Here is a 24,865-nt window from a genome sequence, read left to right as displayed (position 1 = left end):
AAACAATTTGCTCAGATTTTTGGTGTCCCCGACCACATGGTTGGTATCTGCTAACAACAGCATAAAACTATACTTCCTCTCTCAGTCAATTTCCCACATCTCAGTGTAGGATCACGTTGCCAGGTGGGTTGAGATGAGGTTCCACGTAAGATATAAGTACTCCGCAAATATTAGGGAGGTACGCTCACGGATGCAATGAATCTTTCAAAGACAGAGACCAAAAAGCATGGTATTAAACTAATTATTCCATGCTGGATAATAGTTCAACAATATTGGGATTGTTTTCTTAAAGGCATTTTCTCTATCAAACGTTAGATTTTGAATACTGTCTCCTATTTAGACTTTAAGTTTTATTGATATCCTTTACTCCAAGAATGATGGGCATTGAAATCACAATCTGGTACCAATGCTACGTTGTTCACACAAATAAGAAGACCTCTAGGAAAAGAAGGTCTGTAAATAATCGAGTTTGGACCAGACAATCCAGTGATTGACATCATGAGCATAGATCTACACAACTTAGATACGATGACATGCATCAACTAAGTCAGCAGGCCTGACTACCCGATCCCATTTGTTGCCTCTTATGACAAGCATAGTCACCTCTTACATGAAGCATGGGTTGCTAAAGACCTATTCTAACCCAAATCTTCATGGGTGGATGAGACTATGAAAGGAACAAGACCTTGAACATCTGGTAAAAGGTGATCTTTACAAACTAACATCTCTCAACCTTGCACCAAATTTGACAAGAACATACATACGTATATAAATACATAGATCACATGTTCCCACACTTGCCAGCTCAAACTTAAACATGTTAAAGTGTTGGATAGCTATATATATATTAAATATTAACTACAAACATGATTCATTGTATTCACTCATACCACACTGTGCATCACTGATGTATACAATGTGTAATTAAATCCACCAGTCCAATGCCGTGTCTAGTACAAATCTGTCTGGCCAAGTTGAGTTGGTAACCTCTGCTAATAACGGTATATATATATATATCATAACAAATAAAATGTACTAAATATGATGCTAATATAGACATATTAGTGCTATTAGATTCAACAGTTTTTTTGTCACTGAGTGTGTACACATATGTGTTATATATCATTTATCATTTATCATTTGCACAGTACATGCACGCTTGTAAATGTGAAACATTATATCCACCACTGCAGTTGCGTTAACTTCTGTAACAACCTATTGAGAAAATTAATATCGAAAAGACATAGTTATTATGGATGTATTAATATGTTCACAGCATCGGCAGAAAAATGTCATTTTCAATTTGATACATGAAGCTAATTAATGTCACTGCAGACGACTATTTCCGGAAATACTACTGTTATAAATGCGCATGTCGGGTGAGCGAGTTGACATGTCGTACACCTGTAAGAATCATGACAACACACATGTTTATTGTCAGACATGGCCACACACAAACTACGCAAATCAAACAAATGTGTTCTTTAGTAAAATGCAGTCCATTACTAGCAAGCAGCTCCCATCAATTCCTGCACGGGCATGTTGCGACACGGGTCGCGGAGTAACAAAAGGACGCCAAAATGGCCGTGCTGTGTCGCCACAGAGCTTCACAAAGGTGAAAAAACACAAGTATTCAGGGCAGATAACAGCCAAATATTCCTGCATTTCTCACTTGATCTGGCCCTGATTATCAATTTTACATCTCCCTGCCTCTACCTGGCGGCAGTGTCAGCGGACACCGTCAGCGGACACCGAACCGCACACCTGTTCAGAAAGTGGGTCGTCGGCACACGAGTGAACTAAGAAATATACGGCTAAGAGATTGACATGTCTGGATCAGCCGTGGACGTGTTGTTGTTTTGATAGGTGGACGTGATTGATTTAATGAGTGTTTGTCACAGTCAAGATGCCGCCTAGTAGGCCCTCTAAGGACCGGGATACAAACTCTGCCCGTGTCCTCGCCAACAGATATGAAGTTGTGAAGAAACTGGGCAGTGGGAACTTTGGAACGGCCTTTCTGTGCAAGGATCTGCGCAATAACAATGAACTGTAAGTGGGATTTTATCAGGATTATGACATATTTTATTTTTATTTTTATAACAAATTTCATAATATTGTAAGGATTTAATTTTTACTACATAAAGTACAATTTTTTTTTAATTATGCATGATACACATCATTATGTTCACATTAACCAACTTCATGAGAGAATTTTTAATTTTTTCTTGATTCATAATCTTAAAAAACATGATGTTGTATATGTGAACAGTGTACAATGCCTGTTTGAAGATGTGTCACTTAAATTTGACATTACATCTCTATTTGACATTTTAGTTTTGTATGATCAGACCGCCTCCGTGGTGTAGAGGTAGAGCGTCTGCCTGGGGAGCGGATGGTCCGGGGTTCGATCCCTGGCCGCGTCATACCATAAATGTTAAAAGATGGTACTTGTTGTTACCCTGTTTGGCACTTGGCATTTAGGGGCTAAAACAAGGACTGGTCAGCTCGGAGTCAGTATACTGTTTTTGAGTGGGGTATTTATGTTAAACTGCAGCAATGTATCTCGGGGAGCTAGCACTATAAATCGGCATCAGTCCGGACTAGTACAAGCAGCCACACACACACACACACACGTGCATGCACGTCGCTATATAAGTGCAATAATCTTGGACGTGACGTTAAACCCAATTTCACCTCACCTCACCTTGTATGATCATGATGGTAACTATAAGCAGCTTTTAGTATTATTATCCCTTAAAGAAATATTGTTTATTTTGATGCCAAATATGACATATAACAAAAACTCTTCCAATTCTCATGATTCTTTGCACAAATGTATTTAACCTTCCTGCGAAATGTGAACAAAACAAATGGCTGAGTGCCAAACATCTAAGCCACTTGTAAATGGTAGTCTTTGTACCTGACTATGCCTCATTGACTGAATATATCAAAAATACTTTGTAATCAGCAGTTAAGACTGTGATTCTTAATACTTACAGTTCTAAGTATTGTCCAGTGTTAGAAATGAAGGTGGATTCTTGATCATAGTTGAATCAAGACATGATTTGTCTCTTAGTTTTTGTGATTTTTCAATGTGTCTGTACTGTGTACATTGTCTGTACCATGTGTCTGTGCTGTGTACTGTGTCTGTACCATGTGTCTGTACAGCATCTGTACTGTGTATACTGTGTCTGTACTGTGTACCATGTGTCTGTGCTGTGTACTGTGTCTGTACCACGTGTCTGTACTGTGTACAGTGTCTGTACTGTGTACCATGTGTCTGTACCATGTGTCTGTACTGTGTACTGTCTGTACTGTGTACTGTGTACAGTGTCTGTACTGTGTCTGTACTGTGTACCATGTCTGGATCATGTGTCTGTACAGTGTCTGTACTGTGTACTGTGTACAGTGTCTGTACTGTGTACTGTGTCTGTATCACGTGTCCGTACAGTGTCTACTGTGTACAGTGTCTGTACTGTATACTGTGTCTGTATCACGTGTCTGTACAGTGTCTGTACTGTGTACTGTCTGTACTGTGTACCATGTCTGTATCACGTGTCTGTACTGTGTACTGTGTCTGTACTGTGTACCATGTCTGGATCACGTATCTGTACAGTGTCTGTACTGTGTACTGTGTACAGTGTCTGTACTGTGTACTGTGTCTGTATCACGTGTCTGTGCAGTGTCTACTGTGTACTGTGTACAGTGTCTGTACTGTATACTGTGTCTGTACTGTGTACCATGTCTGGATCACGTGTCTGTACAGTGTCTACTGTGTACTGTGTACAGTGTCTGTACTGTGTACTGTGTCTGTACTGTGTACCATGTCTGGATCACGTGTCTGTACAGTGTCTGTACTGTGTACTGTGTCTGTACTGTGTACCATGTCTGGATCACGTGTCTGTACAGTGTCTGTACTGTGTACTGTGTCTGTACTGTGTACTGTGTCTGTATCATGTCTCTGTACAGTGTCTGTACTGTGTACTGTGTCTGTACTGTGTACCATGTCTGGATCACGTATCTGTACAGTGTCTGTACTGTGTACTGTGTACTGTGTACAGTGTCTGTACTGTGTACCATGTCTGTATCACGTGTCTGTACTGTGTACTGTCTGTACTGTGTACCATGTCTGTATCACGTGTCTGTACAGTGTCTGTACTGTGTACTGTGTCTGTACTGTGTCCCATGTGTCTGAACCACGTGTCTGTACAGTGTCTGTAGTGTGTACCATGTGTCTGAACCACGTGTCTGTACAGTGTCTGTAGTGTGTACCAGGTGTCTGAACCACGTGTCTGTACAGTGTACTGTGTCTGTACTGTGTACCATGTGTCTGTACAGTGTCTTTACTCTGTACTGTGTATCACGTGTCTGTACAGTGTCCCTACTGTGTACCATGTGTCTGAACCACATGTCTGTACAGTGTCTGTACTGTGTCTGTTCTGTGTTCAAAAAGTGTACCATGTGTGTGTACCATGTGTCTGTACTGTGTCTGTACTGTGTCTCTGTTTGTGCAGGAAAGTGTTTTAGGAGATCTCGGTGGGAGATCTGCAGCCAGATGAGACGGTGGATGCATGTGTGTACCATGTGTGTGTACCCAGTGTCTGTACTGTGTCTGTACTGTGTCTGTACTGTGTCTCTGTTTGTGCAGGAAAGTGTTGAAGGAGATCTCGGTGGGGGATTTGCAGCCGGATGAGACGGTGGACGCCATGCATGAGGCTCGACTGCTGTCCAAGCTGGACCATCCCAGCATCGTCAAGTTCCACGACAGCTTCATCGACGGGGAGTTCTTCTGCATCATCACGGAATACTGTGATGTGAGTGAGACTGGAAGATAAACAATTGTAGGGAAACCATTTGATGAATACATCAGTTAGATGATATCATCATGCTTATGGTTTTAATGTATAAATAAGAGGTATCTACTCTACAGTGGGACTACGTCAAATTTCAAAACACAGTAGGTTTATCTCCCATCTACCATGACGACAACAGCACTTTGAAAACAATGCTCTCTTGCAATGCATAAAACACAAGATACAAAGGTCTGCTATCTTAGAACATTCTATAAAGTGGTCACAGGTAGTTATATATGTAACAAATACTATATTAGTTCTACATTAAATCACCCATATGCTTGACTAGTTCAAAATAAGTGTTCAAAACACATAGTTTTTCAAAAAGAAGTTGACAAAGAACTCTCCAAACTTGGTCCAAAGATGTATGGTTTAATTTCATCGCAACCTATTGGGCACTGTTTGACTTGTAATAGAGACCAAGCATGTAATAGAGGAAATATCAATACATTTTTCAGTTCCTTTGGGTGATCGATCAGCAGCCATTTTTTATAAATCGATATGTCGGTTATCAATATTTTCATTCACAAGTTTTTTTTGTGAAAAGGCTTTAATATATTTAAAAGGGGTTTCAACCAATCAGAATCATGCATTCTTCAATGTCATTGTAAATTATTATTCTCAATATTCATTTTTGATATGTAGACCTTTTCTTGTATCAGAAATGTTATTTTCAAGACTTATTTGTTTAAACACTGTCCTGTTTCTTAGAAAAAAAAGATGAAGCATGATAAGTCATGAATGTTCATATGCAACTGTACGAAGTGCTTTCCATTTTTGCCTGTTTATAATTGATTGCATTCCTACATTCAATTTCTTTTCTTTTCACCAGGGTGGAGACCTTGACATTAAGATAGGTGATTGTAAGAAGTCCAAGACAACATTTGATGAGAAGAGCATTCTTGATTGGCTGGTGCAGCTGTTGTTGGCGGTGCAGTACATGCACAGTAGACGTGTTCTACATCGGGACCTCAAGACAAGGTCAGTAGCTTCATTCAGTGGTTACTGATGGCTCTGGGGCAACGAGTGGCCAGTCGTCTAAAGTACTGCAATTTGCTGTGCACAGTTGCTTCCCTTGGGCATGCCAGAAACCAGTGACCATTGGTTTGAATCCCAGTTTTTTCATGTACATATGAATAAAGATACACATGATAAAGTACCTACATTTGACTTATCCTGCATTAGATATTGCGCATTGCTCTTACAAACAAAGTTCTAACTGGAAATGAATGACAATCTAGTAGCATCTTCAGTACTCTTTTGTCAAACATGACCTCCGTGACATCCAGTGTTTGCCTCCGCAGACTCGAGTATTCAGCTTTTTCTACGCGTGGTATTTGGCACGAATGTTTCATGTCACCGAGACCCATATTTGATATGAATGTTTGTCACTTTTGTTATGGTTTTCCTTCATATTATCGTTTAATTAAGCTTATTTGCCAAGTGAAATATATTTTTACTTGCTCAATGCTTTTGACTGTGATTCCACAGCACAGTTTAAATGGCTAGACTCGAGCTGGCTTTTATGATGTTTATTGGGTTTCGCCTGTATTCCCAGTCTACCGATGTTTGCTGCCAGATCAATTTCTGTAAAGGCAAGAATTGGAGAAGGACCCTTATGTACGCTGACCAGATTGCCAGACTCAGTGTATCCCATCCAGCAAATGTCCTCCCGTTTGCGTCTATCTTTCTGACTCAGACTTCCTTACTTATCTCAGAGTAGTGAACAAAAGGAAACAACAATAGGCCTGTTGCAGGATGTCTGACCTTTCCTCTGCTGCTTCATTGCCTCGAAATGATAGCATGGTCAAGCCCAAGACTGAGACTCCCAAGTCCGACAAGTAGTGACGCTTCCAGTGAGGCCTCAAGTTGAGGCGCTTCCTTGTTCGAGTGCGCAGTATTCGCCTCCCGCTTGGGCGCTTGACATCATCGGAAAATGAGGTAGTAGCACAGTCACTCCCGTCAGGCACTCACTTGGATCCTATAGATCATCGCCTCAAAGCACCTCAACCTCAAGGCAGCGGTCAGGGGGTAATCCCTTTCTACTTCACGTCAGGAGAGTGAACTATCTTCGGATCTAGACTATGACAAAGAGGAACCTGATGGTTCCTCAGTTTTTCAGAAGTCGTACCATGGATAGCTGGTTTTCTGGTCAGCTGCATCACTCCAGGGTGCAGACCCCAGAAGGCTTGTCACGAGGGTGGGTGCCTGGAGTCCATTACTCTGCCACCATATGCATTCATTCAAGAGGCAAAGATTTCTTGGGGTTAAACAGTCATTCCACTTCCGACCACCTAAGCATGCCAAGAAGCAACCGGTACATGGCCAGGCATATGCGGAAAGTCGCCAAAGACTTGTCTAGAAGGACTGGCTCCTCCTGAGTTGGATCCTCCAAGATCACAGATCCCCAGATCTCATTCCTAGATGGGGAATTATGGAAGACACTTACCCACCTGTCGGCTTTGACATCATCCTTAGCAGCCATGGACGCGCGTTTGGGTGAATACCCTACTGATGAGAAACAGCAATTCCAGCCTGTACTGTCCTGGCAGCTGAAGCACTTGGGGACCCTGAGGACCACATTCTTCACACATTGGCATCACCGACTTTAGTAAGTAGATAGGGCCTCCAAGTGTTAAAGCAATATGGTTCCACCAACTATGGACATCGTCAACTCCCTTTAACAACGCGATAGTCCCAGTGGATGAGCAAGTGGAGAGAACAGAGGACAGACGAGCTGTTTGAGAGGAGGGCAACAGGAATACTCCCCAGAAGGCAGACACGACTGGGACCTTCCCAACCACACCCAACCCAGCCGTTACTGTCCATGCCTCACCAGTAGGGAGAAGACTGCCTCAATTTTGGCAGAACTGGACTCTCCTTGGGGACTTGTTTGTATTAAATATATTAAAAATATATTAAATTTTCCTCCGCCAGCATCAACAATTGCTGGAAAAGAAGGCCATAGAGGAACTGGACCAACAAGAGCTAACCCTAGAGTTCTACTACCCAGTGTTTTTAGTCCCCAAGAAGTATCAACAAAGCTTCGCATAATTCACAACATGAAGGTGTTCAACCAGTGCTATTTTTATTTACAACCTGCACCATAAAGAATGACCATGCTGCCGCTGCTGCACGTTGGCTAGTCCAGATGACCACTTCCTATCACTGGATTTCCAAGACGCCTACCTCCACATCCGATCCACCTGGCGTGCAGGAAGTACCTGAGATTCATTGTTAACAGCCGCCACTACCAATCGGCCGTTCTTCCATTTGGAATTTCAATGGCCCCATGGTTATTCACACATATTACGAAGCCGATAGTCTCCCACCTACACCTGAGGGGGATCGGCTTCATGTCATACAAAGACGACTGCCTCATGAATCCCCAAGAGAGGCAACTACATCTGTAATTTACGATGCGCCTGCTTCACCAACTGAGTTGGCTCATCAACGCCAAGAAATCTTTGATACCACCAACGGCCTCTCAGACTGATGGGACAAGATAGTCGCATTTGTCCCTCTAGCTCTGGCAGGCCCCCAATCAGTCCACCAGTGGCAAGTTCTACTAAGCCTTGTCACATCAGCACAAGACCTCACAGGCAGGGGACGGCTCAACGGCAGACCGCTACAACTGTTTGTGGCACCTTACATAAGGAGCTAGCAATTACAGAGCCTAGTTACGTTGCCAAACCATCTACACCAATACCACCACTGGTGGTTGGTCGAACGCCTTAGAAGACCTCTCCTTGACAGAGTTTAAGGCATCCAATGACCTCTTGTAGACACCTCACTCCAAGGGTGGGGAGTCCACTTTTTAGATCAGGCCGGCAGGGCTCGTGTCTCCAGAACAAACTTAGTGGCTCATCAACAATCTGGAACTAGAAGCCACCACCCTGGCAGTACAACATTGGGCTCACCAATTGATTAACAGCAGGTTGATGATTGCCACGGACAATAAAACGGTTGTCTGGTTTATCAACAAGCAGGGATTAACCCACTTGACCTCCCTTTTGAACCAGACATTCCGTTTTTACCCCCTAATAGATGGGATTCCGTGAGAGCCCAGAGCGAGACACATTCCAGGGTGCGGGAACGTCCTAGCCGATGTGCTATCACCACCGGACCGCCCGTCTCCCAACTGCTATGCATAAACGTCAATGTCTTTGCCACAAGACACAACAAGCAGCTGCTGACGTTCACCAATGCCAGAGCCTCAGTCCTTGGATGTCGGTGCTCTAGCCATAGACTGGGAGGGGTGCCTATGTGTACCCCCAGCTGGCACACCTGCCCAAGGAACCAACAACTTCTTTCTGATTCTTTTGGCACTGCAGTGGCCAGCAAGAAGCTGGTGCCCGGACCTGTGATGCATCGCCAGCCAACCAGCTCCATGGCTGCCAGTGGTCCAGTCTACTGCAGGACCCTCACAGCCACCACCTCCATCTGACCCCAGAGCAGTTCCAACTTGACGCCTAGACCATCCACCAGGGGACAAATGGGCTTCCTTTGAGATCTTCTATAGGCAAAAAGACGTGACACCAAGGGATGCAACGGCACATTTCGTAGCGGACTACTTGCTCCATGTAAGAGTAAAGAAACATCTCAGTGCTGAAGCTGTCCACGATACAGGTTTGAGGTTGGAGGACCAGAAGTTGAAGTTCTGTCCTGAGCCTACATAAGAAGCAGCAAGGCCCCGTTCACTTGTAAAGTTGCCCTTCTGGCTAAGAGCCACAAACCTACAGGCCTATGACGCAGCAGGATTGGAGCACCCCAGGGCCAGCAACCCCCACAAGATCCGGGCTCTGGCTTCAACCACTGCTCTTCACTGAAATCCTATTTTTGCAGGGATGCTTCTGGATGGGTGCTTCTGGAGCTCTAGCACTGTATTAGCGAGCCATTACCTCCATGATGTGTCCCTGGAAGACCAGGATGGCATACATGGTTTTTGGCCCTTGGTGGTGGTTCAGCAGATTGTCAGCCACAAGAAATGTCGGTAGCCTGCAATGCAGCCTACCCTCATGCCCCTTTGGTCAGACCATTCCCAGGTTTGAGGAGGGGAGGAGTTGTAGTAAGCATTCCCAGCTTATCTAAACTCTTATCTAAACTCCCATTTACTAGGTTCGCCATTACAGCACGAAGAGTAGCAGAGACTCACCACCTCTGGCAAGCCCAACGTCGCTATATAAGTGCAATACTCTTGGACGCGACGTTAAACCCCATTTCACCTCACCTCTGGCAAGCCCAACCTACATGACTACTCTACGGGATGCCATGACACGTGACAGCTATCCTAGCACTGGACTCAAGGTATGCAGCACCACTTACCATCGGATAAAGTGCAATATGTAATGCAGGATAAGTTAAAAATGTTACTTAATCCGAGTATTATGTGTATTTTATACTTATCCCGCATTACCCAATGGCCCTCCTCTCAGTGACGTCTTCCTCCCCGCTGTACCATCAGTCCTGAGGGAAGTATGTGAAGACAATAATGACATGTAAGGCATGTGTCTTCTGACACTGGGTGTAACGGAGGTCACGGAGGTCATGTTGTTCGGATGTAACGGAGGTCATGTTGTTCAAAAGTGAGTGAGTGAGTGAGTGTATTTTGCTGAAATTTCTTGCATTTATCTATATTGTGTTGATTCTGTCTGTTTCAGGAATATATTCATTAGAAACAACATGGTAAAGATTGGCGACTTTGGCATTTCTCGTATATTGATGGGCACCACCGACATGGCGTCCACGTTCACAGGCACGCCTTATTACATGAGCCCAGAAGTACTCAAACATGAAGGCTACAATTCCAAGTCGGATGTATGGTGAGACCACAAACAGAACAGGGACCAGCCATGAAATATTCTGAGAGGGAAGCTCTACTTCAAGTTATGCCATTCATTTCTTGGAAAGAAGGAACTGAATATTTTGGGGGTCCAATATTTAAAAAAGAATAATTCCAGTCCCTCCCAGAGTGTGAAATGGTCAGTCCCTAAGAACATTTGACATACAGATATTGTGTATTAGTGTATTATTATTAAAGTGTCACAATTTAAACATATTACCATATGAATCTGATAATCATCTGTTCAGGATCATTATTAATCAGCATGTAGCCAAGATTAGACAGTCATGACCACCGTATATTAGTAGCTGTAATCTTAGACTTTGTGTCAACTTTCTCTGCCAGTGTGCAGCACTAACACCATCTCCCTGGGGCAAGGGAGTTATCTGACTGTAAAAGTCTAATTTCCACCCTTGCCGAACTAGGCAGGAATTGTGGAGTTTTATTTTGGCTGAACTATCAAAATCGCGGAACGAAATGGACATTGGCTTAAAAAAAAATTGGTGACTGCTGTGCAGATTTCGGTCAATTGCAGGATTTGCAGAGCATGTGTACTGTCAACTGGGTGTTGACAGATGTTATTCAACTGTTTTCATGTCCTAATGAAAGTGCTCAAGTGATTTTATGTACTTCATGAGGTAAGACCCATTTTATTCCAATAAAGATCTTGATTATCAATCAGATCGTCTGGACTGGGCCCCGCCACTTTGTTTGTAGAATAGCAAGTGAAAGGAGAGATGGAATCTGATTTGTCATTAGGAGGAACATAGAAGCGACATAACTTGTAAATGCCACAATGCGCTACCATCGAGCCACGGATTTCCCGCCTTTAATAGTCAGTTTATTCCCTTGCCTTGTTAAGATGCACTAACACTACCATGCATTTGTTTGCCTGGTTCAGAATATAGCTACAACAGTGCAGCAGTATTAAGCAAGATTTCTGTCGCTCTCTTCCATTATTTGGGGGCAGGAGTCATGGCTCACATGTCCAATCTTAGTTTAGAGTTGCATCCCTTAGGCATCCCATCAACCTCAGATCATGGGTTTGTATTCCGGTTCGCCCTGATTATACATTTCTAGCTTTGTCAGCACCATGTCTGCGGTTGTAGGTTTCACCAAGGTGATAAACGTCTTAACACCAGCGTCACGACAGGCGTTCCTTCCACATCAAGCTGACACACCATGATATAACTGGAAATTATTAAACTTATCCTGTCTCACACTATGCATCTCTTCTTTCTTCTTCGATCTTATGTAGAAACGAGCTTGAACAAGGTTTCCAGTTTCTAAAAAAACAGTTCTTCCAAACACATCCCAGCTTCCTTACGGTCACTACCCAAATACATAAGTACTCCCGTGCATAGCGATCTACTCGACCTAATCATGTGATTAACCTGCCACATCATTCTCTTTTTCATCGCCACTCAGTGGAGATGTGTGTTTGAATATTTAGAGAATACAGTTTTGATTTTTGACCGGGTTCCCCTCTAAATCGTCTTGAATGTGCTTCAAGTTAAGGATAAGATGAGCAATGACCTTGCTCCTCACCCTGTTTGTCAGGAGTTCAGTACAACTTTTTCTGCCTCTGACCTTCATGAGACTTGCTGTGTCTGGCAGGGACGATGCCGTTTCTTCAAGCTTTGTTCTGAGTGTGATGACATGACATGCTTGGTAGCCATCCTGGACGATTCCTTCGTCTCGCTCGCTGACTGCGGATCCACCAATGACGTTCACACCGCATCACCAACTGTATCCTGATAGCCAGTTTCCAATCCTCCAGGAGACCATTGTTAGGTTGCTCTCAAAACATCCTATAGAATGTTTCAGTCTGGTTACTGCGACCCCTGGGTTCTACTTTTTTCAATTTTTCTCGTGCCCAGGAATGACAGCTTCAAACTTCGGCTAACTTCCAAAATGAAGGCATTCAACGCGTTATACGTCAATTGCGCTTCTTCGTAAATCCCCGGCTGCGTTCGATCCCCAAAAGACGTTAAACTAATGTCTGACTAACGTATCAGGATCGTATCTCCAGCCTTGATGTGTTTTTCCCTCTCATAAGTTATTGTCCATAAGACAGTGTTTTAGATATTTTGTTAAATTCATTGTTTAGCACCAGCTTCCCCGTGTATGGCTCCCGGTTGTAGTCTATTACAGGCAGGGTATCTGAGCCCCTCCATCCCACCGTTGTATAAGTGCATAGTGTAAGATAGGATAAGTTGTATATTTCTATACTTATCTTATCTCACACATTATATGCCCTCCCAACCATCCCCGCATCACAACTGTTGAGTAGTCGTAAGGCAAACACTATATTGTTAGTTCATGCGCAGTAGGGATCCGAAATTGACATCCGGCAAGAGCACATGGCAACAGACAAATATGTTGAACTATCACTTCAATGTCATGTTGTGACTGGGATATGGTCACGTCAACAACAACTCTAGCCTGTTAACTCTGATGAAAGAGAATGCTGTGGCAGGGGAAATCATGTGATTAAGTTGTGTAGGTCACTATGCACAGGAGTATAGTGCATGACCTGTTTGTATGAGTGGTGACCATGGTGATGCTGGGATGTGTTTGGGTGAATTGTTTAGAAACTGAAAACTCTGTTCAAACACGTTTCCACATAGGTTCGAAGAAGAAAGAAGAGATGCATAGTGTGAGATAGGATAAGTATATTAATATGCAATACAATTTCCAATATTGTTCAAAGTGGCATTATACCCAACATACTCACTCTTCCATGTTTACCACAGGTCCATAGGCTGTATACTGTTCGAGCTGTGCGCACTGGAGCATGCATTTAATGGCCAGGGTCTGATGGGAGTCATGTACAAAATAGTGGAAGGAAAACCACCGGATCTGCCAAAGAAGTATTCGCGAGAACTAAATACAGTCTTTCAAAAGTAAGAACCAACTATTTTTGTGTGATGAATTACCTTTTACTTAGACTGGTCCCAGCAACCTTTGCTTCTCATGCAAGGTGACTAAATGGATTGGGTAGTCAGGCTGACTTGCTTGATTGTGTGTGATCATACCCGAATAGTTTGGGATATTGTTCATAATATCAATCACTGTTTTGTCGGGTCCAGACTTGATTTATTACAGGCCACTATGATATAGCTTGAATGTTGCTGAATGCAGCAATAAGCAATAGACAGACAAACAAATCTGACTGATAAGATTGTTTGTGTGAAATTAGTTTCGCATTTAGACAATATTTTCTATAAACGGGTCGACTATGATGTTGAAAATGCAACCTACCTTCAGGAAATTAAATGCATGATTTAATTACTTGATTGTTGTGAAAGTTGTGTGTCTGTTTCAGAATGTTAGTAAAAAATCCTGATGAAAGACCATCAGCATCTGAAGTCGTGAAACTACCTTTCATAGCGAATCACATGACCGTGAGTATTGAAAATATCAACACCTACTCACTGATAAAATCTAAACACTACAGAATCTGCTTTTTTCCTCTTCTTGCAATTTCAAGACACTATTCAAGATGCTATGTTGAAATTTCAAGATACACAAGTTTTCTTGAAATTTCAAGATTATGTGCTACCTTTAGAGTTCTTGTATATAGTGTACATGTTTTTTTAGTTCATTACACTGTGAACAAGTAGCAGTGGTGACAAAATGTCGACTTATCAGACTTGAAGTTCATTATCTTGAAACTTGGTACCTTGAATTTCAAGTTAAAAAGAAAAAAGCAAATGGCTGTAAAAGGCTTAATTTATGACTGACGTAGAACACTCACAAGTAGATGTTCTCTGTTCAGACAGAGCCCTTTGGGGGGAATCCACGGTAGATCAGGTCCCCAGGGGCCATGCTTACTGTAAGAGCTGTGGGGATTAGATGACAGCATGTATGACCTGCCTGGTTTTGTGTCTTTGGCTCTGACAGTGGGGATGTCAGGCACTGGTTTGTCTGGCCCAGGGGCGCAGGTCTGACAAGTCATCATGATGCAGCAACCAGTGAAGATCCGGGTAACAATAGGTCTTCAGCAACCCATGCTTGCTGTAAAAGGTGCCGATGCTTGTAAGAGGCGACTAATGGGATCGGGTGGTCAGGCTCACTGACTTAGTTGATGCATGTCATTGTATCCCAATTGCATGGATCGATGCTCATGATGTCAATCACTGGATTGTCTGGTCCAGACTCGATTATTTTACAGACCGCCGTCATATAGCTGGAATATTGCTGAGTGCGGCAGTAAACAACAAACAAACAAATCATGATGCAACTAGAATACTGCTGAATCAGTAGGTCACAATGCACTCCTAGCATGCCCATATTAGGCATCAAAAATATGTTTAGATTCTGCTTAAATTTAGTATGTTGGAGTAATGCTAATAAAGATGTTTTGTTGCATGAACTTAACTTAAAGGCAATTATTTTTACATGTGATATTAGGTGACTTCAGTTTGATGACTTCACTTATTCAAGATGAGTTGTGTGACTGACTGTAAGATGCTTTTTCAGAAAATGAAGGACACTTTGTCCGACGAGTACAAGATGAAACACTTCAGCAGTCAGCATCATGCAGACAGGGATGCAGAAGAGATTGCTCAGCTGCTGTAAGTCAGAAGGGGTGTGATGGGATAGGCCATCAATGTTGTTTGTTGTTAAACGCTGCACTCAGTAATATTCCAGCTATGTGACAGCGGTCTGTAAATAATCAAATCTTGACCAGACATTCCGGTGATTGACATCATGAGCATGGATCCATGCAGTTGGGATACGATGACATGCATCAACCAAGTAAGCAGGCCTGACCATCTGATCCTGTTAGTCACCTCTTATGACAAGCATGGGTTGCTGAAGCCCTATTCTACCCCAGATCTTCATGGGGAGAGACAAGCATGGGTTTCTAAAGACCTACTCTTCCCCAGATCTTCATGGGGAGAGAAACTACCCCAGATCTTCATGGGGAGAGACACTACCCCAGATCTTCATGGGGAGAGACACTACCCCAGATCTTCATGGGGAGAGACACTACCCTCAGATCTTCACGGGTCAGGACATGAACATATGTCAGTAGAAATAAGCAGTAATAATCCCAACATAACTGAACACATATTCTACAAAGACAGCACACATCCAACCTTTGTTTCAGCATGTGCTATTGTTTGATATTACAAGCAGAAATACCCTGACTCTATTGGCTTTATATAATTTTGTTTAAAGACATTTTATTGAACATGTTGTTTTTTTGTAAAGACGTGAGAAGTCGCATCTGGATGACTTGCGTAAGTCGGAGGTCAAGACGACCCCGGTGAACACCAAGTACATGTCTCCCCGGGAGAGGATGAGATTACGCAAGATGGAGGAGGCTGACAAGAAGGGGAAGATGTTGAAGTGAGAGTTCGCGACATAAGACCAACTGTTAATGTCCACTGGGAATATTGGACTGAATCTCACAATGTCTGCTTTATCGTAACATAGTCCACCAGTGTGGATCAGCAGTTGAGGCAGTTTTAATGAAACAGTGATGTGTTTGAAGAGGAGAGTAGATAGGTTTCACTTGTTAAGTCAGTTGTGATTAAGCATATTTGTCGAGGCTATAATGAGGGGAAACTAGTTCACAGCTCCAGGATAATGTTGGGCTGCTACTCACATCTCACTTTGTCAAAATTTGACCTCGCTGTTGTCAAATGAGACTTTTTGTTTCTCAACTTATTTTTTGTTCATGATGATTTTTGTTTCAGTAAACATGCGAAAGTGCAATTACAAGAGAACAATATAAGACGGTCAGCAATCAAAGAATCTCTCAGCAAAACTTCAGTAAGTCTCTGATCGGAACAAGGTGTTTGAAAGATATCATGTTCTCCAGACTGTTTATCTGAAGAGGCCTTAAGACCCTTGCTTCCATATGAAACATCTTGATATTAAAGACTTCATAAGGCATCAAGCCAGCAACCCATTCCTTCAAAGATATGATTCTCTTGTATGATGTATCTACCAAACATTTCTGCTTCATGTGAATCATATCAACGGACATTTAATGTACACAGATGTCTTGAACAGTTTAAGTAAAATATCTTCCTCACATTTTTAAGTAATTTAAGTAATAAGTATGAAAAAGTATTAAAATCTAATGATTAACTAAAAGGCCTGACCCTTGGTGTGCGTGTCTCATGTCATGCAGGGAGCAGGACAACTGCTTCCCCAGCTCCGGCAGAGGCGTTGACCACCCTTGGTGTGCGTGTCTCACGTCATGCAGGGAGCAGGACAACTGCTTCCCCAGCTCCGGCAGAGGCGTTGACCACCCTTGGTGTGCGTGTCTCACGTCATGCAGGGAGCAGGACAACTGCTTCCCCAGCTCTGGCAGAGGCGTTGACCACCCTTGGTGTGCGTGTCTCACGTCATGCAGGAAGCAGGACAACTGCTTCCCCAGCTCTGGCAGAGGGGTTGACCACCCTTGGTGTGCGTATCTCACGTCATGCAGGGAGCAGGACAACTGCTTCCCCAGCTCTGGCAGAGGGGTTGACCACCCTTGGTGTGCGTGTCTCACGTCATGCAGGGAGCAGGACAACTGCTCCCCCAGCTCCGGCAGAGGGGTTGACCACCCTTGGTGTGCGTGTCTCATGTCGTGCAGGGAGCAGGACAACTGCTTCCCCAGCTCCAGCAGGGTTGACCACCCTTGGACTGGAATTCAGAATAGTGTTGTTGTGCTGCAGGTACCTGTGTGGGCGGGAGGAGACGGGGAGGGGCCGAAAGTGAGGAGAGCTTTGTCGAAGAGTGCAGAACACGCTGGCACACTGGACTCCAATTACTCCGGCCGGGCGTTACGGATGCACACTGTCCCAGGTGAGAGTTGATATGAGGTTCATCTCACTCACTCACTCACTCACTCGCAGAGTACCTACTAACAGCCATGCAGACCACCTTAGTGTAGATGTAGTTGACATGCTTTGTAGGGGGAGAATGGGAAGTGGATTATTAGATGTTGAAGCATGTGTGCAGTGGTGGAGAGAATTGATGGCACTGGGATCAAAGTAGGTTTGTAATTATGTTTGTCATATACATATAACAGTATAATGTAAACAAACACTCAACTGTGTTTCAAACACAAATATCCCTCTCTGCTCTTGGTGAGTGAGTGAGTGTGGTTTTATGCAGTTTTTAGCATGCTCCAATAACATAAGGTGAGAGAGACCTGGCCTACACATTGTACCCATGAAGGGAAGTTTCTAAAGCTGGAGTGCAAAAATAACAAATACAGCTAATATAGATATACTGTTTTAAGATGTGTGACTCACATGTTTTGGATGGAATGATGTGTAGAATTATTTCCCCTGTATGCTGTGGATTGGGTAGTCAGTATGGTGGAGCATGAGAAGAGTCTGACATACACCTTGCGTTACTGACAATGGACACGGAACTGATGACTGGGGGAGTGATTGCAAGGACATGTCACATTGGAGTGTCATGACACACCTGCCTCAATACCATACCTCACAATACATAATTAGCACCTCCATCTTCCATGTCACTCAGCTGACAAGGGGGCACGGGTGGCCCAGTCATCTAAAGCGCTGCGATTCGCTGTGCAGAGTTGTGTCAATTGGACAGGCCAGAAACCTATGATTGTGGGTTCTAATCCTGGTCGCCCCGATTATGTTTCTATGCTTGTCATACCATACCCATGCTCGTGAATTTCACCGAAGTGGTAAATGTGTGAGACCTGCATCACTTCAGGCTTTCCTCACACATTAAGCTGACACGCCGTCATATAACTGGAATACTGTTAAAAGTGGCGTTAAACCCAATTCACCCACTCACTCAGCTGACAAAAGGTTGTTGCTATCAGCCAGTTTGTGTTTAACTTGTACGACTTTTAAATTTAGACTCTTCTCATAGTATTTATTATGCAATCAAATTTAACAGGTGGTAACCTAGTTAATGCTAGCTTAGGTAGTTTTCAGGCCAGGTTATTGCAAAACTTTTTGAAAAACGACAGAAAATTAAACTATGAATTGACACCGGGGTAGGCATATCATACATCATATGTTTAGGTGTAAACTAGCTATGAATCAATGTATCAGTGAATACCTCCAGTTAATGTCTTTCGCCAATGTCAATGCCAAATCTCATCTTGTCCATATCACATGTTCGGCTGTCATCTTACAATCGTGTTGACAAAAGCCACCTCTCCAGCTCTGATCAGGATTCCAGCAAAGTGTATGAAAGGTCACTGTGAGCATTGCATGGGTAAAATCGGGTTATATTAACAACTACTTTATACTTTAAAAATATTCTGTATGATTGTTCATATTTCTCTGGGGCGGTCGGGTAGCCTAGTGGTTAAAGCGTTCGCTCATCACGCCGAAGATCCGGGTTCGATTCCCGACATGGGTACAATGTGTGAAGCCTATTTCTGGTGTCCCCCGCTGTGATATTGCTGGAATATTGCTAAAAGCGGCGTAAAACCATATTCACTCACTCACTCATATTTCTCTACATGGGCCTGTACAAAAGGCCTTCTACAGTCTTGTATTTCTGTCTGTTTATGCACACAGGATTCACCCATGTCACATATCTAATCTATACGAGTAAACCTGATTCCAGGGTACCACGTGCCCTCATTGCCACACTCCCTGCGGTACAAAGCCCATGGTGATGTTCTCGTGTGGATCTGACACACTTTGTATGGAATACGCAAAAAGGTGGAATCTGGCTCTAAAGACAAAATTTGACTTGAAAAGTTCTTTAAGTGCTTTAAAAAGAAAACAAAAAACATCATGGTCTGGAGCCATTTTGTGTGTGGGCAGGTGATGAGACACAAGAGTTGAGGCTGGCAACCCTCTTTTTGGTACGCAGGATTCAGGGGTCTGTATAGAGAGTATTCGGGAATCGGAAGCATGGTACGCAGCATGCAAGTAAAATTGTATTTGTTTTTAAAAAAATAGTGGTGTATGTAAAACGTTTCTTTATATACTTTATCATTTTCAGTAATTTAACCTCAAATCGCTCCCTTTTCTCAATACTTTTGAGATTTGTGTTAAATAGTATTCAGGGATGAGCAATGAGACTCAGAGTGAGGAGGGGGGTGAGGAGGGGGTTGGCACCCTCATAACTTGGTACAGCTACCTCATTACCGGGGTAATAAGACTTGGTGGGGTAAGTTTACCAAGACTTAAGTAGTGTGGCGTTGCCCTGCTGTAGTGAGCCTACTTAGCTGCATGTCTTTACTCACAGAGTTTTCCTTTCCCAATAAGCACATGGTTACCACTTCGAGGAGGAGGAAGATGATTTTCAGACAGTAATTCCACGGCAAGTGAGGACAATGGGGTTTTCCTCCTCTCTACATTCACCCTTTGAGGAGGATAGGCCAATCACACCCTTACGAGATACAATGGTTTATGATGTCAAAAACTCATCGTTAGATTTTAAAGATGGTGGGTATTCTCAGTGTTGAATATGTATATCGTTTTCTTTCTTTTTTTGTGTTGATTTTGTATTATATATTTTGAGTTGTTTAACAAGTGTGTGCATGGTCCTACACAACACCTACTTACAATCTTTCACTCAAACATTTCTGCTTCACAGTCGACTCTGTCTAAACTGGCACAAATATAGAATACAAGTGTTCTTCTTGTCATGGAGATAGAAGATAACAATCTGTAGACACCAGGATGTTTTGTTAAACTGGTATGACAAGCACGGCTTGGATATACATCAAAGTTATTTCTTTCAGGGTCATTTCACCATTAGAATCAATATATGAAACTTTGCCCAGTGGCATCTTTCATAGCCTGGAGTAGTCATGTCTGGGGAAGTGCCCATATCATACTGACGTGTGTAAGCAGTATTGTTAGACAAATTGTCCAAGGCTCTCAATTGTTATATGCTGGAAATGCCATCTTGTTAGAACAGAGTCAACTATAGAGGTGTGTTGCTATTTCGATTTGTTGCAATTCTTCTGAATTAATCATGTTTCTATTTATGTATTTTGCATGTAACATTATCTTCAGCCTCTTTAAAATCAGATTTTAGTGCTCGCTACCACTGCACAAAGATCTCAGGACATCCCAATACAGGTCATGACAGAACGATTTTTTCATGAAATTTGACCAACTAATGAAATGTCAAACAAGAAGTGGACATTTGCCAGTCAGAAAGCAACTTTTTCCAGCTTTAAAGCACTAGGTTTAACTGGGAACTTCCATTCCAGACTACACTTTGAAAAATGTTGATTAGTTTGAAAACTGAACAAAAGGAATATTCTGGAATGTCTAATAAAGGGCCAAGATTGTATGGCAGTAAATCCCACGGGCTGTGGAAGGTCTCTCCCGTTTCAAAGGTTTAGTCCATTGAATAGAGGTAGACACTGTACAGCTCATAGCTATCGTTCAGAATACCCCGTCTTAACCTTTTCGAGGTTGCATAATTAGAAAACACATTCTGGTTGTCACTTTCCCGATCTGGTAAGCGATGCTGTGATTGGTTGGATGAAAGATTGTTCTGACATGACCTGTAATAGGATGTCCTCAGATTTTTGTTAGCGTTAGCAGGAACCAAAATCTGATTTTGATGAGATTGCATTATTTTCTGCTTCCCAATCCTTTATCTTGTCAGTAGTGATGTTCTTTTGACATCTTTTGCATGAGTTGTACAGAGGATATTTCTTATACAATATCTGACATGATTATAATTTTACGTGTTCATTGATATCACTTATTTCATCATGTTGGCTTTGAACATGTTTATTGTACAAAAATTTCATACTGTAAATACTTTGAAAGAGGCTTGGTGGAAGATTTTTATGTTTAATTGCACAGCCAACCTTCTAATCAGTATGACAATTTACATGTGTATAAAAGCATATTTCTCCCTGAAATCAGTTTGTGATTTGGAATAGTACTGCCCGAGTCGAGCGGAGTGGTGTGTGGTACCTGCTGACCAGCTGTTGTCTCTTGTGCAGGCATTCCTGACAACCCCCGGCTGGCCGAGACTTACTACTCACAGTTTGAGGGAGACTTTGATGATGATGAAGATGACAATGCTGACGATGGTATTGGTGATGATGAGCCTGAAGATTATGATGATGATGATGACATTATGATGGATGAAGAGCGCACCCTGGTGGCAGAGGAGGAAACTCACAACGATGTAGAGGATTTTATACAATGTCTGGAGGGTGCCTTGGATAAACCTGAGGGTAAGCCTGTGTATGGTAAACTCACAGCAATGTAGAGGACTTTATACAATAATTGGAGTGTGCCTTGGATAAACCTGGGGGTAAGCCTGTGTATGGTTAACTCACAGCAATGTAGAGGACTTTATACAATGTTTGGAGGGTGCCTTGGATAAACTGAGGGTAAGCCTGTGTACGGTAAACTCACAGCAATGTAGAGGACTTTATACAATGTCTGGAGTGATGAGGGTTGGATAAACTGAGGGTAAGCCTGTGTATGGTTAACTCACAGCAATGTAGAGGACTTTATACAATGTCTGGAGTGTGCCTTGGATAAACCTGAGGGTAAGCCTGTGTACGGTAAACTCGCAGCAATGTAGAGGACTTTATACAATGTCTGGAGTGTGCCTTGGATAAACCTGAGGGTAAGCCTGTGTACGGTAAACTCACAGCAATGTAGAGGACTTTATACAATGTCTGGAGTGTGCCTTGGATAAACTGAGGGTAAGCCTGTGTATGGTTAACTCACAGCAATGTAGAGGACTTTATACAATGTTTGGAGGGTGCCTTGGATAAACTGAGGGTAAGCCTGTGTACGGTAAACTCACAGCAATGTAGAGGACTTTATACAATGTTTGGAGGGTGCCTTGGATAAACTGAGGGTAAGCCTGTGTACGGTAAACTCACAGCAATGTAGAGGACTTTATACAATGTCTGGAGTGTGCCTTGGATAAATCGGAGTGTAGGTCTGTGTATGGTAAACTCAGATGATGGATAAATGTTTGGTAGGACTATGTATGTGGTGTATTCCATTTAGTGATGAAAGAAGGGAACACACGTGTTAATTTTCTCCCTCTGTGGGTACTTAGATGGACAATACATAGAAAGATGTGGAGGGGTGTTTGTGAAAATCTAATCATTAAGTTATTATGGCCTTGTAATTTTTTTGAATATCTAGGGGGGTGTTTGTTGCAATGTTCCAGCTTTTCAATAGTGGCCTGTAAGTATCAGGATCAGATCAGATGATGTGAAATATTAATAGGGTTGGCCCATCCATAATAAAGGGACTGAACCTTAGTAAGAATATGGTTCTGTCTGTGATATTGCAGCTAGTGATTCAATTGTATATTGTTTTCCAGAGCAAACCATTACTGTAGCAGATGACACGGTCTCAGGAGCATTTGGCCCACATGCCAGGGGGGTGAAGATTAAGAATCTCCGAGCGTATCCTTGATCAGTTGTCTCTCACTCACATATTCCACTTTGCTATCATTGTGCAGTTGAAAATGTGTCAGTATATGTTTAGGCTTTAAAACATTGAACCTCTTTGTGGATGTTGTGAACCTTTGTAAAATAGGAATTGTGTGTGGTAGTTTATAAGTGCACCTAGCTCAATAGATTGCACACAAGCATGTAAATTTGACCATCCAGATTTAATCATTCTTAAAAAATGTGACATATATGTACTCTGACTACAGACCAGTGATTACCCTTAACTGTCTGCAGTCAGTGCGAGAGTGTGCTGGGTAAGGAGACATTTGAGAAGGCGTACAGCTACCTGCGTGGAGCCCGCTACGAGAAGGAGGGTGCCAATAAAAGTGAGAAAGACATTATGCAGGGCCTGCGAGAGCTTGTGAAGAATCCGTCCGACTGTTTCCTGGTGGACCAGCTACTGTTTCTTGAGGAACAAGCCAAATACCATGAAAACAGCTAGCAACTCAGTCACTGTGGACACCATTTTGCTCAAGTGGGGAAGCTATTTACAAAATTCTGCAAATATGTACTAGGAACACAAAGGATGTGAGATGTATATAGAATTATAGATTTCCTTCTATTTAATGGCGTTCTACATGAACTATGATCTGATTGAAAATCTAGAATTGTTTTGTAGCTTTACGATGTTTTACTGTCATACATTATTTTGAAAACTTGTGATAGTTAAAGGTATTGCTTTGTGAATATCAAGGGTCATCAACTGTAAATAAAGTGGCCAAGGGAGAACACTGTCACCTCCCTGTCGGATTGTACCAAGGGAGAGCACTGTCACCTCCCTGTCAGATTGTACCAAGGGAGAGCACTGTCACCTCCCTGGTGGATTCAAGCTCCTTCCCAGCGAGTGACACCTTCGTTACACTCTCGGTAACATCGCTGCCACCAGTGTGGGCGCGGCCATTACAAGAATCTTGAAATTTGCCCTCAAACCCCATATGTAGTAACGTTTATACTTTTGTTTATGTCTTTGGGAATGCCATCATATTTCAATTTGAAAAGGTTTACGACTGACCATGTTTTCCAGACGAATTTACTTTGTTGTTTTGATAATCAGATTGGTTCGAGATTGCAGACTAACGGAAAATTAACCAACTTCTCCCTTAGATTCTTACTATATCAATAACACGATAGTTTTAATGAAACAGAAATTCAAATTGACAAACGAAGAAAGTAATTTAGCAGCGATAAGTGTATTTGGCGTCACAACAGTCGTCACTTGTTTGTAAACATAACGGTCATTCTGCTGCGAGTTCAACTCCAAGCATGGTTGTGGCCACCTATTCACAGTGGGGAGTTTTGACTGGTGGCAGCGATAGTATAGAGAGCTCCGGGAACGTACTATCGCTGTGAGGAGCTTGTGTCGGATTGTACCAAGGGAGAGCACTGTCACCTCCTTGTCGGATTGTACCAAGGGAGAACACTGTCACCTCCCTGTCGGATTGTACCAAGGGAGAGCACTGTCACCTCCCTGTCAGATTGTACCAAGGGAGAGCACTGTCACCTTCCTGTCAGATATTAGCCAGGGAGAGCACTGTCACCTCCCTGTCAGATATTACCAAGGGAGAGCATTGTCTTCTCCCTGTCAGATTGTACCAAGGGAGAGCACTATCACCTCCCTTTCAGATTCAAGCTCCTTCACAGCTTGTGACACCTTTGTGAAATTTAGAAATTTGCCCTCAAACCCCAAATGTAGTTAATATTTGTTTATTTCTCTGGGAATGCCACCATCGCAAATTTTGAAAAGGTTTATGACTG

At 42.8% G+C, this 24,865-nt stretch overlaps 1 protein-coding gene across 2 annotated transcripts; it reads left to right on the top strand.

Annotated features, from left to right (window-relative positions):
* Nucleotides 1–1,424: 1,424 nt before the first annotated feature.
* Nucleotides 1,425–24,055, top strand: LOC124113022 (serine/threonine-protein kinase Nek11-like). 2 transcript variants are annotated; one of them, XM_046473262.2, is made up of 14 exons: nt 1,425–2,049; nt 4,649–4,814; nt 5,686–5,834; nt 10,514–10,675; nt 13,452–13,601; nt 14,024–14,102; nt 15,181–15,275; nt 15,919–16,056; nt 16,407–16,482; nt 17,379–17,508; nt 19,920–20,099; nt 21,626–21,862; nt 22,978–23,062; nt 23,345–24,055. In XM_046473262.2, the coding sequence occupies exons 1-14, from the start codon at nt 1,907–1,909 to the stop codon at nt 23,550–23,552; spliced, it is 1,998 nt and encodes a 665-aa protein (XP_046329218.2). In that variant the 5' UTR covers nt 1,425–1,906; the 3' UTR covers nt 23,553–24,055. The 2 variants fall into 2 exon arrangements, with proteins under 2 accessions (XP_046329218.2, XP_046329219.2); XM_046473263.2 differs by lacking the exon at nt 19,920–20,099.
* The last annotated feature ends 810 nt before the right edge of the window (nt 24,056–24,865 follow it).

The sequence above is a fragment of the Haliotis rufescens genome, unplaced genomic scaffold, assembly GCF_023055435.1.
Source record: "Haliotis rufescens isolate VD_foot unplaced genomic scaffold, xgHalRufe1.0.p SCAF_19, whole genome shotgun sequence".
Lineage (NCBI taxonomy): Eukaryota > Metazoa > Mollusca > Gastropoda > Lepetellida > Haliotidae > Haliotis > Haliotis rufescens.
The sequence above is the reverse complement of the archived record's forward strand: the minus strand, read 5'-3'. Positions and strand labels throughout refer to the sequence as shown.

Coding starts and splice junctions, on each gene's coding strand:
- LOC124113022 (XM_046473262.2), top strand. CDS start 1,907: ATGCCGCCTAGTAGGCCCTCTAAGGACCGGGATACAAACTCTGCCCGT. Junction 4,815..5,685: donor TCATCACGGAATACTGTGAT/GTGAGTGAGACT, acceptor TCTTTTCACCAG/GGTGGAGACCTTGACATTAA. Junction 15,276..15,918: donor GAAGAGATTGCTCAGCTGCT/GTAAGTCAGAAG, acceptor TTTTTTGTAAAG/ACGTGAGAAGTCGCATCTGG.